This window comes from Pan paniscus, chromosome 11 (genome assembly GCF_029289425.2).
Source record: "Pan paniscus chromosome 11, NHGRI_mPanPan1-v2.0_pri, whole genome shotgun sequence".
Taxonomy (NCBI): domain Eukaryota; kingdom Metazoa; phylum Chordata; class Mammalia; order Primates; family Hominidae; genus Pan; species Pan paniscus.
Genome location: NC_073260.2, coordinates 12,026,899 through 12,045,093, shown reverse-complemented (window position 1 = coordinate 12,045,093; position 18,195 = coordinate 12,026,899). Strand labels below are relative to the sequence as shown.

Genomic DNA, 18,195 nt, shown 5'->3' with positions numbered 1-18,195 from the left:
TTTACACTGCTCTTATTCTTGCAGCTTTTATATAAATTTAAAATTATTTCCAAATAAAAATTCATATGTATGTAGCAATAGCTAGTTTTTTAAAATTCCAGAAAATCTGATAAAAGCAAAATAATACTAAAATTTTCACCTACGTTTTTACTCCTTAATAGGCTTAAAAGGCAGGACATAAAAAAGGACACAGAAGATGATGTAATGGTTAAGATAAAAAAAGAAAAAAGAAGAAACCTCTGGAATTGGAACTGGTTTCAGTTCCAGCTCCACTACTTATTATCTCTGTAACCTTGGGCAACATGTTTAAACTCTCTCAGTCTCAATTTCCTCATCTGAAAGTAGGGGGATAAAATAGAATCTATCTCATAAGGTTGATGGGTGGTTCTGGAGATAATGCATATAAAATGCTTAGCCTAATACTTGGCATTTAGCACTCTCTCAATGCATGTCAGTATTTCCAGAGCAATGACAAGGACAGAGAGCTTCCCGTTTCATTTTATAAGGTAACATAACCCTGAAAGCATGACAGAAATACAAATAGAAAGGAAGCCTATAGATCTATCACACAAATATGATACATAAATCATTTGTTAAAGTCAAGCAGTATATTAAAAGAATACTATACCATGACCTAGTAGGGTGGATTCCAGAAATGTAAGAACCTTTCAATGCCAGAAGAGCTATTACTATATTCATTATTCATTCATTACATTACATACTGTGATTCCCCCCATTTAACCTGTTCTCTCAACAGTTGCCCCCCAAAAAAAGCTTTTGGTAAATTTAATTTTCATTCCTGAGAAAAGCCTCTTTGTAAACTTCCAATTGAAGGAAACATCTTTAGCATGATAAAGAAACTGACCACAGACATCTAGTAAATCGCTAGAGGCATGTCAAAGTCAGAGAGTATGTTCCAGTAGTCTGTCTTACATACGTGGCACGATGGAGATATCAACAAAGCTGCAATAGAGTGACATCAGTCATGCAGGAAAACTGACATCTAACACAGTCTCAGCCCAGACCATGCAAGATTCAGACATTTGCTGTAAACAGTAATTTAATGCCTTATAAGGATTGAGAATGATAGAGTGTTCAATAAGTAGAACTGAGTTAATTGATAAATGATTTGGGGAAAATTGATCCTTCAGAGCATACATCAAAATAAATGATAAGGAATGAACTATAAAAATGAAACATCTGAAAGAATATAGAGGTAAACAGTTTCGTTAATGCTGGGATGGGGGAATTTTTGATAGTAATTAAGCAAAAGCCATAAAGGGAAAAAAAATGAAAATTTTGCTTATGTAAACATTTTGAAACATCTATGTGGCCAAAAATACCATAGAACAAGTTTAAAAGCAAAAATTTGATCAGAAGAAATTATTTGCAATCTATTTCAAAGATTTCACAAAAGAATACAATAATCAGAAAACTGGCAAAGGACATAAACAGGTAACCCAAAAAATAATTGTAAATGACCAATAAAAATATGAAGAAAAGCTTCAATCTAAATGTTATACAGGCCAGGCGTAGTGGCTCACACCTGTAATCCCAGCACTTTGGGAGACCAATAATCACTTGAGGCCAGGAGTTCGAGACCAGCCTGGCCAACATGGTAAACCGCATCTCTACTAAAAATACAAAAATTAGCCGGGCAAGGGGGCATATGCCTGTGATCCCTGCTACTCAGGAGGCTGAGACAGGCAAATCACTTGAGCCCAGGAGGTGGAGGTTGCAGTGAGCCAAGATGGCACCACTGCACTCCAGCCTGTGCAACAGAGTAAGACTCTGTCTCAAAAAAAAAAAAAAAAAAAATACATTTTGCCATTAAATTGTAAGGAGGCAATGTTGACAGTATAGGGAAGATGGTACCCTCAGCCATTGCTGGTGGAACTATAATTTTGTATCAGTCCTCCTAGATGTCAGATTGGCATTGTGTTGCAGATCCTCGACAACGTACATACCCTTTGACAAAGAAATTTAACTTCTAAGAATTATCCTAAAGAAATAATTGAACAAGTAAGTATGCAAACGTGGAATTAGAAGATGATAAATTTTATTTACAATAACAAAAATTGGAAGCAGCCTAATTGTCCAGTATTATTAGTTGTATCTATATAATAAAAGAGTATAGAGCCAATAACATAGGATTATATTTATTGACATGTAAAATAGTTATTGGCAAAGCAAGCCACAAAACTGTATATTCAATATAATTTCATCTTATTAAGAAAAATATGTATATGCATGGGGAAAAAAAAAACAGAAAAAACCTACCAAAACATGGATTAATTCTAGATGAATTGTGCCTGTTACAGGGGTAACAAAAAGAAGGGGGTTCCTCTAGGGGGCACCAACTCCCAAATACTGTGGAAGTTTCAGCCCAGAAAGGAGAGGTACTTGGTACCCATTTTAGGAATAGCTGAACTCACCGGTTCATTGGTTATTTTTCCTACACCCCAAAGGCCTCCTGGATGCTTCCACGATGTGAATTTAGACTGGGTGTCTTTTCTAATGAGAACATGCAGCCACAGCCCTTGGGTGTATGCTTTTAACAATGATTTTTCTGGTTCTTTGGCCACTGGTTCATTGCCAGCTTCATGTTTACTTTCTGAATAAGCCTCTTAATGTCACAACTTTGTTCCATTACAGAATGCAACTGCCCTGCCTGGTACTTGGCGAAGAACAGACGTGCACTTAGAGAACCCAGAATACCACACCAGATGGTATTTCAAATATTTTTTAGGACAAGGTAATTATGCTATTGTGGTGGTAGGGAAGAAAGGGTATTCAAAATGGAAGTTAGTGTTCATATAATTTCTGGTATCCTATATGAGTGAAACTAGCCATTTTAGGAACACTAACATCAGGGCATTTCACTTCAAGGTCAGTAGTAAGCTTTGTAGGTTAAAAGATTCAATTCAGAGTCTCAGCCCTAAGAGTTTTTGCTCATAGTTTCCTTTTTTTATGGACAGTCATTTTTATCCCTGGAGAGCTAAAGATTAGATCATCTGAAAAAGTGATTTGAGAGATAAGACGAATTTTCCAGGGTGGAAAAACAACTTTAGACCTAACAAGGCAATTGCCCTGTCTATATTGGGTTTTGAATACTTAGTTCAAGGCAATGAGGGAAATAATTGGTTCCCTGAGCTCCAGGGCCTGTATAGAACTAGAGAGACATTAGACTGTAGACTCTGGCATCATTCATACATTCAACCATGACAAGTATTTATCACCTACTACATGCCAGGCAATGTGCAGAGCAATGGGGATACAGGGGCAAAGACACTCATGATATGGGTTTGGATCCTGATCCTGCCATTATTAATCAAAGGACCTTACACTAGCTACTCTCCATTTCTCTGAGACGCAGTTTTCCTTTCTGTAAAGTGGAGATATTACGAGTGCATATCTAGTAGGTTTGAATGGAAGTTTCAATGAGATATGCAGGAATAATACTAAGCCCAGTGCCTGGCACATACCAACAGCTCAGTCATTAATAGCTATGTACATTTAAAGTGAAGGGCTCAAGTGAAAATATACAGAAAGGTGGAAAACAGGAGTGTGGTTAATGACAAAAGATTTGGAGAATGGAAGAATAATCACTATTTTGAGATTCAAAATGAGTTAGAGAAATTGCTTCTCAGGCTAATGTATTCATTTGTAGATATGATGCTTGAATGATGAAATGAGAGTGAGCAGACCTAAATGATGCCTTTAAAGAAATCTGACTGTGTATTATTGTAAGAAGTTCCTTTATTTGACCAGGCAAAGTTTATTGGTGTGTGGGGGATATAGAAGCAGTTATTTTAAAAAAAGGAAATCAGCAGGAAAACCGTCATCTTCCCAAATGCTTGCAAGTAGTGCTCAGAGCAGTGAGGACTTTAGAGAAAAATGGCGCCATGAGTTTGGATGCCTTCAGGTGCAGTAACAGAAAACCTGACTCAAACTGGCACAAACAGTAAAGGATATAACAAAAAACCCAGAGGCAGGGCAAGCCCCAGGGTTGGGGGATTCAGAGGCCCAGTAATGTCAAGGACCCAGGCCTTTTCCGTTTTTCTGCTTCCCCATCCTTAGTGTGGCAGCTTGGCCCTTGGGCTGGCCCTGTTCAGGGTCACAAGATGGTTTCAGGAATTCCAGGCATCACTTCTAGACTCCACCAGGTCCAGAGGAAGAAGAAGGCGGTATTTAGGAGTGAGGAAGCCTCTCTAGAAGCCCCTTGGCAGATTTCTCCAGTCTCATTGGCCAGAATTTGGTCACATGTTCATTCCTGAACCAGTCACTAGCAAGGGGAAGAGGAATACATGATCCCCCGAGAGAGATCAGGGTCCATCCCAAGCTGGCTTTGGGATTATTGTTCCCTGAGTATGTGGGAAGGGCTGGACACCACCTGCAGTGTCCTCTACCATCTGTGACTGGCAGGATCAGTTGCATTCTCACTGTTCTAAACCTTTCTTTTCCAGTCCATCAGAACTACATTGGAAACGATGCAGAGAAGAGCCCTTTCTTCTTGTCCGTGACCCTTTCTGACCAAAACAATCAACGTGTCCCTCAATACCGTGCAATTCTTTGGAGAAAAACAGTAAGTATATGGCTCACACTTGAAGCAAAATTTATGCATCAGTTTCAGGAGATAACCCCTGTGCTGTGGAACTGTGTGCCAGTTTCTTCCAGGGCATGCCTCATAGTCTTCTCGTGATTTACCTCTGAGAAGTTGACAGTGCCTTTGCCCAAAGCACCTTATTTTCTGCACCAGGAGACTGTTTTCTGGCCTTTTAAAAAAAAAAAAAAAAAAAAAAACTTATTTATTTTATGTTTGCTAATTACAGCATTCTAGTCTCTTCTGGTTTAAATATTTTCTTTGGGATGACTTTGTCTCTTTTGGGCAAAGAATCAAGCCTTTCCAATTTTTTCGCCTCCTCCTGCTCCTCTTGTGGTTGGTATTTGTGCACATGGGGAGAGGGCTTATGAGACCTAATGGTCACAGAAGAGAACTGTGGATCCACATGGGCCCTCTGTCTGACTTCCGTTGTGGAGTGACTGATCCAACCTCTGAACTCGTGACCACGGAGGTATAATTGATTCCTCTGGCTCTTTTGGGTCATTGGAAAGCATTTGCCCCTGAAACCCACAGTGCCAGCTATTTGCCTCATGTTGTAAAGTCACTCCTTGTCCTGATCCCAGGTCTCCGCTAGTCTCTGAATCTTAGCTCTCCATCCCTTCCTGGGGCACATCCGCTATGAGCTATAGGTCAGATGTGAGGAGGCAGGACCATTGCCATAGGCCTGTGTGTGTCATACTTCTGGTCATTAACATTTGCAGCCACTGAGTTGCTACCCTTCTCCAAGTTCAAACCAGGTGCTGCCTGGACTTAAGATTCCCATGCAAGGCCATGCCCGGGAAGGGGCCTCTGGTTCAAATGCTCTGAGGTGCCTCCAGGTCTTCCCTTGACAGATTTACAGCATCCCACAACGCCTTCAAAGCCTGTCCTTGGCATGGGGGCATCAAGGGCCCTGGCATCCACCTCTTGGCTGGCCTTTCTTCCTTCCCCCCTTCCTTCCTCCCTTCTTTCCTCCCTCCCTCCCCCTCCTTCACCCTCCCTCTCCCTCCCTCCCTCCAAGGCAGGAGAGGGTGGGTTTCCCCCTTCTTCTACTTTTCTGGAATGGACTTTCTCAATGTCCGTATCTTCTTCCTCCAGGAAGTAGCAATCACATCCTCACTAAGATGGCTGCCATGTATGAGGAGAGACAGAGTGGGACAAATGCAGGGGGAACATTTGCTTATTTTAATTTCCAAAGATACTGTCTATATGACATTATAAGTTGTGATAAGCACTCTGAAGACAGAGAATGACAGAGCATGCTACAGGAGCCCCACTTAGATGAGACAGTTTAGGGAAAGCCTCCTGAGGCGGCGCCCAGCAAACAGAGGCCTGAAGATGGAAGGGAGCCAGTCATTTGACGAGTAGAAGGGGAATCAGAGAGTGTTCCAGGTAGAAGGAGCAACAAATGCGAGACAAACAAGGGTTACTCGTACCTGGTATTAGAAAAGCCAAGGAGGTGGAATTTAAATCCCAGGACTGCTGTGAAGGCAGCATAGGGGCAGGGCATGATGAGAAGTGCCAGTGCCTTCACCCAACACCTCTTCCCTTCGCCTTCAGTTATGTGCCAAGGACAATGAGAGGGTTCTCAGCTGTTGATGGAAGTGCTGAAGGGAGGGAGGAACTGAGAAATCAAAACTGAGCATTGGCACAAGGGGTCAGTTATTAAGCCCCTCTTGGCCTGAAATTAGTGCTAGAGGCTATGGGAAGTCCACAGAAATATGTGATTCAACCCTCGCTCTCCCAACTGCCAGCACACATCTTCTAGGTTATAAAGCTGTTAGAAAACTAGCTAGGCCCAGCACAGTGGCTCATGCCTGTAATCCCAACATTTTGGGAGGTCGAGGTGGGAGGAGCACTTGAGCGCAGGAGTTCAAGACCAGCCTGGTCAACATAGCGAAACCTTGTCTCTACAAAAAATAAAATAAAAATTTAGCCATGCATGGTGGCTTACACCTGTAATCCCAGCTCTTTGGGAGGGTAAGGCAGGAGGATGGCTTGAGTCCAGGAGTTCAAGGCTGCAGTGAGCTATGATTGTACCACTGCACTCCAGCCTGAGCAACAGAGCAAGACCCTGTCTCTACAAAATCAAAGTAAGAAAGAGAAAAAAAAAAAACTAGCTAAACATATAACTCTATTCTACACAGTCTTGCATATCTCTACTGTGTTTCTTCTAAATACACAGAAATGGCTCACACAAATAAAATATGAAAAATGATTTGTACTTATTTTGAAAATTATATCCAAACAATACAGCAAGTGAAAAGAATCCAACTACTCAGAGATGATCACTGCAACAGGCTTCTAGACATCCGTCCCTGTAGACACACACCTGCACACACACACCTGTTACACAGGGTAATCTTCGACGTGCACTTCTGCATCCTTGCTGTGCTCACTGGGTGTTGCCTGATACATACATGCACTTGACTCTACCTGTGCATTTGATGCTTCCCCTGAACACAGAACCATTTTACTTGAACATTGACTCTGGAAGCTACAAAAGGGAGGAGATGAGGAAGAGCTTTACCAGTTTGTGGTGAAGAAAAACACAAATCCACAATCCCAGGAGCCCTGAGTTTCGCACCCACATAGGCAGCTCATAAAGGTGTCACTGTCACCCAGTGCAGCACTGGAGCCCTCTGCTGTGCCACACATTCCCCCAGGCTGCCCTTGGCTTCTCTTTAAAACTGCCTTTGGGCTGGGCAGGGTGGCTCATGCCTGTAATCCCAGCACTTTGGGAGGTCAAGGCAGAAGGATTGCATGGGACCAGGAGTTTGAGACCAGCCTGGGCAACATAGTGAGACCCTGCCTGCTACAAAAAAAATAAAAATAAAACTGCCTTTGGAGTGTTGGGTAAGAAGAAAAGGTAGACAAGGTAGGATCTAAGCTAGAGGGGCAGATTCAAGACCATCTCTTAGACAGGGAATGCAGTGTAGGCTGGAGCCAGTTAAAAAGCAAAGCCACAGAAGAACTCGGGTTTCAATGGGAAGGACCTGTAGAATCAGAAAACGTGTATTTCTATCGTAATATTCATCTATAATTGGAAAAAAAATTAATCTCTGTAACGCAAACTACAAAAAGAAAAGCTCAGCCCAGTTTCCTTGGCTAATGGAGAACCCATAAGAAGGGCTCTCTCTAGTGCAGCTTCTCATCCTCAGCTCCAAAGACATCCTCCTCCCTGGCCTGGAGAGGGGTGAGAGTAGCAGGTCTCCAAGGATGTAGGCATGAAAGTTTTGTTTATGCAACGAGACCATGGGCTTGGAAAGCTCAAAGAACTCCTCTCCCTTGCCATTGTTCAGAGCTTGGACAGATGAATTGGCAGATGTGTCCCAATAGCACAAGAAAAATCATATTTCTTTGCCCATTCCCTAAAAGAAATGTTCTTACCCTCCTCTAGCCGTTTGTGATGACAATTTTATTACTAATCAAAGTCAGGAAGAAAGTTTTAAATGTGTGGTATATGATAATCCCTTTTGCTAACTGTGTAGTGTGAACCTTTTTGGATCCTAAATCTATGTCACCTCTTCTTAGACGATTAGGAAGAGAATAGCACTCATCTGTTCCCGGGTGGTGTGGACGTGAGACTGAATCACTTAGGCAATTCTTCATTTCCTTTTTAGTCAAAATATATTCATTGAGTATTCCTATAATGAGTCACAGTTGGTACTCATTTAGGAGAAAGGAGACTTTAAATAAGAAAACACAGATAAATGTAAAAGTGTGCATTATGAAAATGTCTCTGAAAGATTCAGGGGATTTCTAGTTCAAAAAGTTTTTGACTGGGAGACATTATTTTTGGGTCCCATTGAACATGTGGAGACTGTTGTCTTATGGTCTTTGAGGCTTATTTGATGCTTGGCTCGGAGACCAAATTCCCAGCCGGGCGTGGTGGCTCATGCCTGTAATCCCAGCACTTTGGGAGGCTGAGACAGGCAGATCACTTGAGGTCAGGAGTTTGAGACCAGCCTGGCCAACATGGCAAAACCCCATCTCTACTAAAAATTAGCCGGGCATGGTGGTGCATGCCTGTAATCCCAGCTACTCGGGAGGCTGAGGCAGGAGAATCGCTTGAACCCAGGAGGCAGAGGTTGCATGAGCCGAGATCACACCACTGCGCTCCAGCCTAAGCAACAGAGCCAGACTCTGTCTCAAAAACAAAACAAAACAAAACAACAACAACGAAAAAACAAATTCCCTTCTCATCTAGTTCAGATGGCTCAAGTGCTCTCCATAATACCTAAGACACTGAAGACCTGTATGTTGAAGGCCATGCTGAAATCCACACATGTTGGGGTGGAGAGATCCTGGAAGTTGCTATCAAACCTGAGCAAGATTGTTTTCAGTCATAGAATGTGTTTATTCGTATACATTCCCCTTGAGGAGAAAGAAGAAAGACTGGGCATGGCTTTCTTTTGAATGACCTGAGAGGCTCTTTTGGAGAAGGAAGTTGTAGAACTTGTCACTGATTTGATGTTTGGACTTTTCCAGGGTACCCAGAAAATATGCCTTCCCTACAGTCCCACAAAAACTCTTTCTGTGAAGTCCATCTTAAGGTGAGTTCTAATGGGTAGAAACCCCACACATGGATTTGGAGCCCTTTATACACTGTTTTTGCCTGTGATCATTCTGATGTTACCTTTCCATTGTCTTGAGCCTTGACTGTGTGTAAGATGTTTTGCTAAGCACTTGACATGACGTGCATCACCTCGTGTCATCATCACAGCAACCCTGTAGGGCAGGTGCTGTGACTGTGCCATTTTATAGATGAAATGGAGGTTCAGAGAGAGAAAGCCAAGATCATATAGCAAGTGTGTAGTGGAACCAAGGCCTGAGTCCAGGTCCAACTGATTTTGAGCATTGCTCTTAGGCATCTCTCCTTACTGCATTAGTTGCCAGCTTCTTTTTTCTTGCATGCACTCAGATACTTTAGTTTTATAAAGATAATCAAGAAATATTTTTGCTTCCATTTTTCTACCTTGAAATAGAAACCCAGATGTCAGCAAAGAATGTACTTATTCTTCGCCAGACAGAACGTTAAATGGATGGAACATCTGGCTGCTTCCTGCTCAGCCACCTCTCGTGCCCCCACCCTCCCACCTCCCTCTCATCTCTCTCCCATGCTTAGGCGGCAGCCTCCCCTAGGGAATGCCGCCACTTGGATCCAGCCTGTTGCTTTGTTACCAGCTAAGATGTTACATCATAGCTATGGTAGCTTCTGTCAGGCACTGTGCTGAATGCTTTATGAGTGTTCTCTGAGTCAATCTTTAGCTCCATGAAGTAGATCTATTATTATCTCCACTCCACTTATCAGGAATTGGAGCCTCAGAGAAGTGAAGGGATCTGACAAAGATCTCACAGCTGGTAAATCACGGAGCTGGAGTCCATGTGACTCCAGAGCTTGGGCTGTTTAACCATTAATGCCCTATCGTATGAAGGGCAAAGCTTATCTCAGAGCCCTAGTGATTTCCTCTTTATTCGTCTGCAGCTACATGGTGGTAGATGTGTTTCCAGTGTTCCCAGGTGACACCTAATAGCTACAACTCATCCTTACCAAAATGGCTCTTACAGTGACAAACTTGACTCTATCTGTTGGGGATTGCATCTGGCTGACTGAAAGGCACCAAGGCCGGGCGCAATGGTGCACGCCTGTAATCTCAGCACTTTGGGAGGCCAAGTCAGGCAGATCATGAGGTCAGGAGTTCGAGACCAGCCTGGCCAATATAGTGAAACCCCATCTCTACTAAAATACAAAAATTAGCCAGGTGTGGTGGCACACACCTGTAGTCTCAGCTACTCGGGAGGCTGAGGTGGGAGAATTGCTTGAACCTGGGAGGTGGAGGGTGCAGTGAGCTGAGACCATGCTATTGCACTCTAACCTGGGTGACAGAGTGAGACTGTGTCTCAAAAAAATAAAAAAAAAAAGGAACCAAGATTAAGAAATGAAAAATGTTATATCCCACTTTCAAGCTTAGTTTGGTCTCCAGATTGCAGACCTTTTCCTGTCTGCTCTGTGTCTTCTGATTTTTCTTCTGAGCAGTTCTAAAGCCTGAGTTAAGCCTCTCCACCAAGAGGCTAACATTTTTTCTGAGCACAGAAATATCCTGCTGCTTTCAAGGAACTATAAATCTTAATTTGCTTGGAGAGTAATACCTTAAATTATACTGGTTTAAGATTTCTGTGAATTCTTTTTTCTAAAAAGAAGTTTACTCTAGCTCCTTTCTTCTTTAAGAACGTTTAAAAACTAGGCATTTCATTTGTTATAATTTCATTTAGTTTATGAGCAAGTCTTAGCTTTTCGGTATACCCTCATAGCTGGAGCAAGGTACAGCAAGATTTTAAAGATATGACAAACTACACATTCTACAGTTGCTGCCAGCAGAGAAAAGATTTTATCTTCTTTTGTTACAAGAATGAACTTGAAAACTTAAAAGGAAATTAAAATATAAATACTACAGAGTCACATAAGCCTAGATTCAAGTCCTGGCTCTGCTTTTTACCAGATCTTTTTCCTGTTATTTAACTTCTGAGCTTCAATTTCCTGGGGCTAAAATAGTACTTGCCTCATAAGGACTAAATGAGAAAATTCATGAAAAGCATTTATTACAGTGTCTGGTGTATTGTAAGTAGTCTAGAAGTTCGTTATTATTTTTAACTTTCACTTATAAATATTGGAATATTAGCTGAAAGGAACTCTAGAGATCTATTTCAATCTCCTTGTTTTACCTCTATAGGAACTTAGGTTCAAGGGAATTTACGTTGCTTGTCCAAAGTAAAACATTTTAAAAAGTCTTGTTAAGGATGGTCTTTTGCCCTATGTGGCATAGAAATTTCAGTTAAATCTTAATTACATTCATTACTTTTAGTAAATAAAAATAAGAACCTAGAAGAATAGCCAAGGTTACCTGAAACAGATGTTCCTGATTTCTCTCTCCCTCTCTTATGAGTATCACTAGGAGCCAGTTATATAAGTCAAGTACATGTGGTGTTGGTTACTTTCATCTGTTTGTTCATTGATCACTCATTTGTTGATTTGTATCTTCTGAGTATCAGGCTCTTTAGGGAAAACAGCTGTGATTTTCTAGAAGCTCCTTTTTAGCTTCTCTGATGCTGCAGCTCATCCTGTCCATTCTATTTCAGTGCCATGAATCTGGACAAATTTGAGAAAGGCCCCAGGGAAATTTTTCATCCTGAAATACAAAAGGTAACAGAAAATTTTATGCTTCATAATTGTACAAAATTGATTACAGTGTTAGGATAGAACTGACAGGTCATCATAATCCTTAGCCTAGGATACAAAGCCAAATCACCTATGCAACTTTAAAAAAATCATCACGGGAGAACCTCACACCTAAGGTTCTGATTTGATGGGTGTATGGTAGGGCCTGGGTATCTGAGTTTTTCAGAAGTTCCTCAAGTGATTCTAATGCATAGCCACTCCTGAGAACCGCAGAACTGTCCTCAATCCACGAACCCATAGGGTGTACATTCAGAAAAATCTTATTGGCTTAAAAGCTACCCTTTTTACTGAGTAATATAGAATTGTGTGGAACATTAAAGAATTTTTTTTTTTATCGAAATGGAGTTTCGCTCTTGTGGCCCAGGCTAGAGTGCAATGGTGCGATCTCAGCTCACTGCAACCTCCGCCTCCTGGGTTCAAGCGATTCTCCTGCCTCAGCCTCTAGTAGCTGGGATTACAGGTGCCTGCCACCGTGCCCAGCTAATTTAGTAGAGATGGGGTTTCACCATGTTAGCTGGTCTCAAACTCCTGACCTCAGGTGATCCACCTGCCTCAGGCTCCCAAAGGTGCTGAGATTACAGGCGTGAGCCACCACGCCCAGCCTGGAATGTTAAAGAGATTTTTAAAAAATTAATAAATACAAAACGTGGTCGATTGAGCTCTTACTCATGTAGTAGACTGCGCTGGCTACCATCGAGGATAAAAGGTATGCAGAAAGCCATTCCTGTTTTCTTAGGTCTTACTGTTAAGGGAAAACAATCTGCCTTAGGAGAGAAAAAATTTAGTCATAATTTAGGTGATGGTTTATCAGAAAAATGTCAACCAAACTTTTGTCTTGTAGTTATAACCAATTTAGCTTTGAAACTTACAAACACAGCCATCACTAGTAGAGTGCCTGTCATGTGTGAAGCTGAGATTGAAGTAGTTGGGTACGCCAGGGATGGGTGACAAGAGAGGAGGCTGGAGAGGCAGGCTAGAATTCTATCCAGGAGGCAGCAGGGAGCCAGTAGAACCTTTAAGCAGGGAGCATCGTGCTCAAATTTGCTTTTAGGTAAATAGCAAGAGGAGGATTGATTGGAACATGAACAATCTTTGCTTGTATATCTTTAAAATACGGTTAGCTTTTAAAATAAGGTTATCAACTCTTGGCTTACCCCAAATATAGAGAGTTGTGAATTCTCATATCTTTTGTTTTGATGTAATTTTTAAAATAGTATTTACATCCAGCCTCAACCCCAGACGGAACTCAGGCAAAAATGGGTATGTTAGGTTAAACTGTAAGCGACTTTAAGCCATCCAGGCTTATTACAAGTGATACTTTATAGCAAATTTTAAAACAAACTAGAATTATAAATATGTCAGTACCCATGTGTCCTTATTACTTCACTCACACAGGTTATTATTCCTAATCCTTCTTTAAGCCTTGGTCTGATCCCCCACACCAACTCTGCTTCCCAGACACGGAGCCCCAAAACCCACAGAGCCAGAGCTCTGTGATGCTTCTTTCTGCCTCTTGCTACTGAGCCAGTTCCCTCGGCAGAGCTCACCTCCGCTCAGTCATCCCTGTCTGATTTTTCTAGGAGAGGAAAAGAAAAAAAAAAAAGATATAGCAGCATTCTGCCTATTTATATCACAACTCTGTGCCTGTTTTTACCAAACAAAAGGTACTTTTATGCTTTCCTACATTTGTATTTTGGCTTTTTTCCCCTTAACAAAAGGAACCATTTGTGAACTTTCCCCTTGTCCTCTGTGTGTGTGAGTGTGCATGTGTGTGTGAATTTGCACATGTGTATGAGGCTCAGAGATGCAGGGTGAAGGCTGTCATCACATTTCTGTAGATTTCCCTTAGGAACAGTTGAGCAACAGGCTTTAGGTAGAGAGGAAAGAGTTCTTAAAAATGGTAGGAGCCAGAGAGTAAACAGAAAGTAAACCAACTGTGTTGTAAAGAAGGCATCTTTCCACAAAAAGGGAAGGTGGCTGGTGCTGTTTTTAAATGTTATTTGTCTGTTTCTGGCTGCTATACTGTAGTAACATTTTCCTTGACCAAAATCCAGAAGCAATGTGTGATTAAGCTAGCTTTAAATGGATAGAGAAAAAAGGGTATCTGTGTGTTTCTTCCCACTCCTACCCATCAAGTTTGTTTCCAGATAGTTGCGATATGTTTCCTAAATGACCAGGTATTTTATAAAAACCTGTAGAGCTAAATTTGATTTTTAAAACACTTCTAGGTTTAAAAAGTGTATGTAAAATCACTCTCCCAAATCTCATATATATGAAAAAAATCAGTGTCAGCCTCAAACTAATGATTAGAATCATGCATACATCAAAAGTAATGCCAGTAGGACTGTATTGAGAAACACCATTACTAGCCAAAATTATACTTTCTGGGCTAAAATTACACACTAGAAAGCAGCAAAAAAGAGGACTTCCGATGCTCACAAATTCAGGAACAAGAATATTTTAAAAATCTGAATTATGTTAAGTGGGACATTGGCAAACCAGGGCAAATTGCAGGACTATTCGCTTCTGAACAAATGTAATCCAAAATAAAGAAACTGCAACATAAATGTAACCTGACAGCCTATGACATCCCTCCTGCCTCTACAGCTGAGTGTTGAGACTCTAGCCCTGAGCTCAGCCGGGACTCCTGTTGCAAGGCTCTGATTCCTTCAGCCTAGCCCACTGAGGAGCAGCCTCTATTACCAGGCCAGGGACTGGTTGCAAAACATCCCAGTCCTAATGCTTGCAGGGCTAGTGGCAATTGAGAAGCTGAGAGGTGCGACCCTTTTCTTATTCACCACAGTTAGCAAGGAAGGAGCACTGGCGTGGGTGTTAAAAGGACTGGGCATGAGATTCAGAGCTGACACTTACAGGCCACATGACCTTAACTGGGGATCCAATTCCTCCACCTGTGATTCAGGAACAATTAAACTGCACCCCCCATAAAGATATATATATACACCTACTGATGTACCCATAAAAATTAAAAATAAAAAAATTAATAAAAACCACAAGGTGTTGAGGAAGATCAAAGTAAACCATGGAAAGAGAGAATTTTGTAATGACATACACAGTGACATGCAAACATAATGTCCCAATGTAAAAAATGTGTAACATAATTTTATTTTTTCCCAGAATTCAGAAATAATACAGCCAGGCGTGGTGGCTCACACTTGTAATCCCAGCACTTTGGGAGGCTGAAGCAGGAGGATTGCTTGAGCCCAGGAATTGGAGACCAGTCTGGGCAATATAGTGGAACCCCATCTCTACAAATAATACAAAAAAATAGCTGGGTATGATGGTACACACCCATAGTCCCAGCTACTTGGGAAGCTGAGGTGGGAGGATTGCTTGAGCTCATGAGGTCGAGGCTGCAATGAGCCAAGGTCGCACCACTGTGCTCCAGCCTGGGGGACAGAGCCAGACCCTGTCTCTTTAAAAAAACAAAAAAAGAAAGAATAAAATAATAAAGATGGCTGAGTTCTGAATGAAAGAGGCTTTCTGTTAAATAAAATGGAGGTTTGTATGCCTCTTACAGTTCTTTCAGAATTGCCGTGTCTCCAGTTGACACAGCTCTTCCCCAGAGAGTCTTGGGCCAGAAGGAGGATGAGGGTCCCTCCAGCCTCCGTGCCTCCATCCTGACCCTCGTCGCCTCTGCACTGTCCCCATGGCTCACCTGGGCCATTCCTTCCCCCTCCGTTCAGCCACAGGGTCCCTGTCAGAGCCTTGGCTTTGGTGTCCGCTTATCAACCAGAATCTACTTTTTTAGAAGTTCTGGAAAAGATGGGACTTCCTTGTAATAAGTTTACAAACTTTTATATGGGGTGACTAAGAATGAAAAGGAAAGTAATTTAAGTTGATTAAATCTCCGTTGTGTACCAGGTCTTCCACACACGCTGACAGTGATCTTCACAGGGGTTAAGACAGAAGGAAGGAGAGACCCAAATAGATTAAATGACTTATGCCCAAACACAGTTAAGAATGCGACAGCAGGGATTCAAAGGATTGTTTAGGTTTGCTGCTCCATGCTGCTCTTACGAGATGGTCTTATAGGGGAAAAAGATCCAAGACTCATGGCACCCACCTTTGTCATAGTTGGGTTTTTTCCCCCAAACAAAGCTCCTATAACCAACTTTTAAAATTATTTTCAAAATGTCAGTGTGAGCAAACCAAAGCTTGGCTTTCACAGCAAGTCAAAATGAAATAATTACTGTTATGCCTGGATGTAACTTTTAAAACTTTATTTGACAGGACTTGCTGGTTCTTGAAGAACAAGAGGTGAGTAATTCTATGGAGATATTTGCACCTGCTCTGCTTCCATGTTTGTAAATATATTTCTCCTTTCACTGTGAACCCAGCCTTTGCTTTCAGCCAAATCTCCATGTAGATTTGCACAGTGGGACACATTGTGCGGAAAGAACTTACTGGCATGTATTTTTAAGGTATATTTTAGAATTTTCTATGCATCTAGCTATAAAGCTATGAAAACAAACTACTTAAATCTGCTTGGAAACATTTAATGTGTTAAGCTTATGATCAGGGTGAGTAATGAGGTTTTAATTTTCATTAAAGTAGGGTGTGTATGCTTTATTAGGATGCTCTTAATATAAAAAATGCTGAATTTATTTGCATGTTGCCATTCCCTGTTGCCCCCATTAAAAATATAAATATATTGGATTTTCTAAGTATATAACTAACATAGGGAAATATCTAAAATATTATCAATAGGCAATGGAGTAAATAAATTATGGTTTATGTATCTTATCCCTCTCAGTAAATAGCAGTATCTTTTGTCTTGCTGCTCAGGCCAAACTTGGAAAAATCCTTAATCCATGTCTTTCTCTCTCATCCTATATCTAACCTATCAGCACATCCTGGTGACACCTCTTCATAAAATATCCCTAATCCAAACACTTCTCAACACTTCTACCACAACCACTCTGGTGTGGGGATGCCACCCCATCCTCTCTTGCCTGGGCTCTGCAGACTCTCCTAACTCTTTTCCTGGCTTCCACTCTCACCCTCTCTTCTGGTTTCCAGATAGTAGCCAGTTGTCCTTTTGAAACATGTGGAATCGGGTCATCTCTCTGCTCAAAACTCTAAAGGTTTCCTGTGCTGTTCAAAGGGAAGCCCCAGATCCTGACCCTGGCCTGCTGGAGCCTGCATGATCTGGCCCCTCTACCTCTCCAATCGTCAGCTCCACACTAAACATACTGAATTCCTTATTCTTCCATCTCCTCAGAAAGAGCCTATAGTTCCCACTGCTGGGGATGCTTGTCCCCCAGATGTCCTCACTTAATCAGGACCTCTCCTCAGAGAGACCTTCCCTGACCACTCTGTCTAGAATAGTACACCCTGCCTCTCACCCTTAGCCTCTTTGATTTTTCTTAATGCTGGTATTTTCATTTGTGTGCTTATTATCTGTCTCCCCCATGAGAATAAAAGCACCATGAGAGCGGAGACTATAAGCACCATGAGAACAGAGACTTCTTTAATTTTGTGTTCCCAGATCCTAGAACAGTAAAAATAGAAGGTATAGAGTATTTGTTGGTTGAACAAGTGATTGATTGATTGATGATTGATTGATTGAATGAATATATTATGAAATGCTATGATGCCATTAGAAAAAATAAGGTAGTAACACAAAGGATAAATGCTTGAGAGGATGGATACCCCGTTCCCCATGATGTGATTATTACACATTGCATGCCTGTATCAAAACATCTCATGTACCCCATAAATATAACTACTAATATATAATACACCTAATATATAATACTAATGTATAATACACCTACTATGCACCCATAGTGCAAGAGTGAGATAGAGTACTATGGTCTGAATGCTTGTGTCCCCCCAAAATTCATATGTTAAAGCCTGCATACCAATGTGGTGGTATTAGGAGGTGGGGCCTTGGGAAGTAATTAGGTCATGAGGGGGGAGCCCTTGTGAATGGGATTAGTGCCCTTATAAACAAGGGAGCTTGTTTGCCCCTTTCACCACATGGGCATGTAGCAAGAAGCCACCACCATCTGTGAACCCAGAATATGCCCCGCCCCAGACACCAAATCTTCCACTGCCTTGATATTGGACCTCCCAGCCTCCAGAACTGTGAGAAATAAATTTCTGTTATTTTTAAGCCACCCAGTCTATGGTATTTTGTTATAGCAGCCCAAATAGACCAAGACATAGACCTTTACTTATTGGCATGGAAAGATTGCCATCACATAGTATTTACTGAAAAAAGCAACTCACAGGACATTATTTACGTATAATCCCAATTATGTTTTTATAAACAAATATTTTTATGTATATTCATTCATTCATTGATTCAACACATACTTATTGAGCT

At 41.5% G+C, this 18,195-nt stretch overlaps 1 protein-coding gene across 5 annotated transcripts in view; it reads left to right on the top strand.

Annotated features, from left to right (window-relative positions):
* The window catches only part of GARNL3 (GTPase activating Rap/RanGAP domain like 3), a 170,476-nt gene that overhangs the window by 85,631 nt on the left and 66,650 nt on the right, over positions 1-18,195 (top strand). For all 5 annotated transcript variants that reach the window (XM_034929091.3, XM_034929089.3, XM_034929090.3 and 2 more), the window contains 5 exons: positions 2,656-2,755; positions 4,467-4,585; positions 9,095-9,159; positions 11,744-11,807; positions 16,095-16,121. In XM_034929091.3, coding sequence (XP_034784982.1) covers positions 2,656-2,755; positions 4,467-4,585; positions 9,095-9,159; positions 11,744-11,807; positions 16,095-16,121 — 375 coding nt within the window. The remainder of the gene's footprint in view (positions 1-2,655; positions 2,756-4,466; positions 4,586-9,094; positions 9,160-11,743; positions 11,808-16,094; positions 16,122-18,195) is intronic.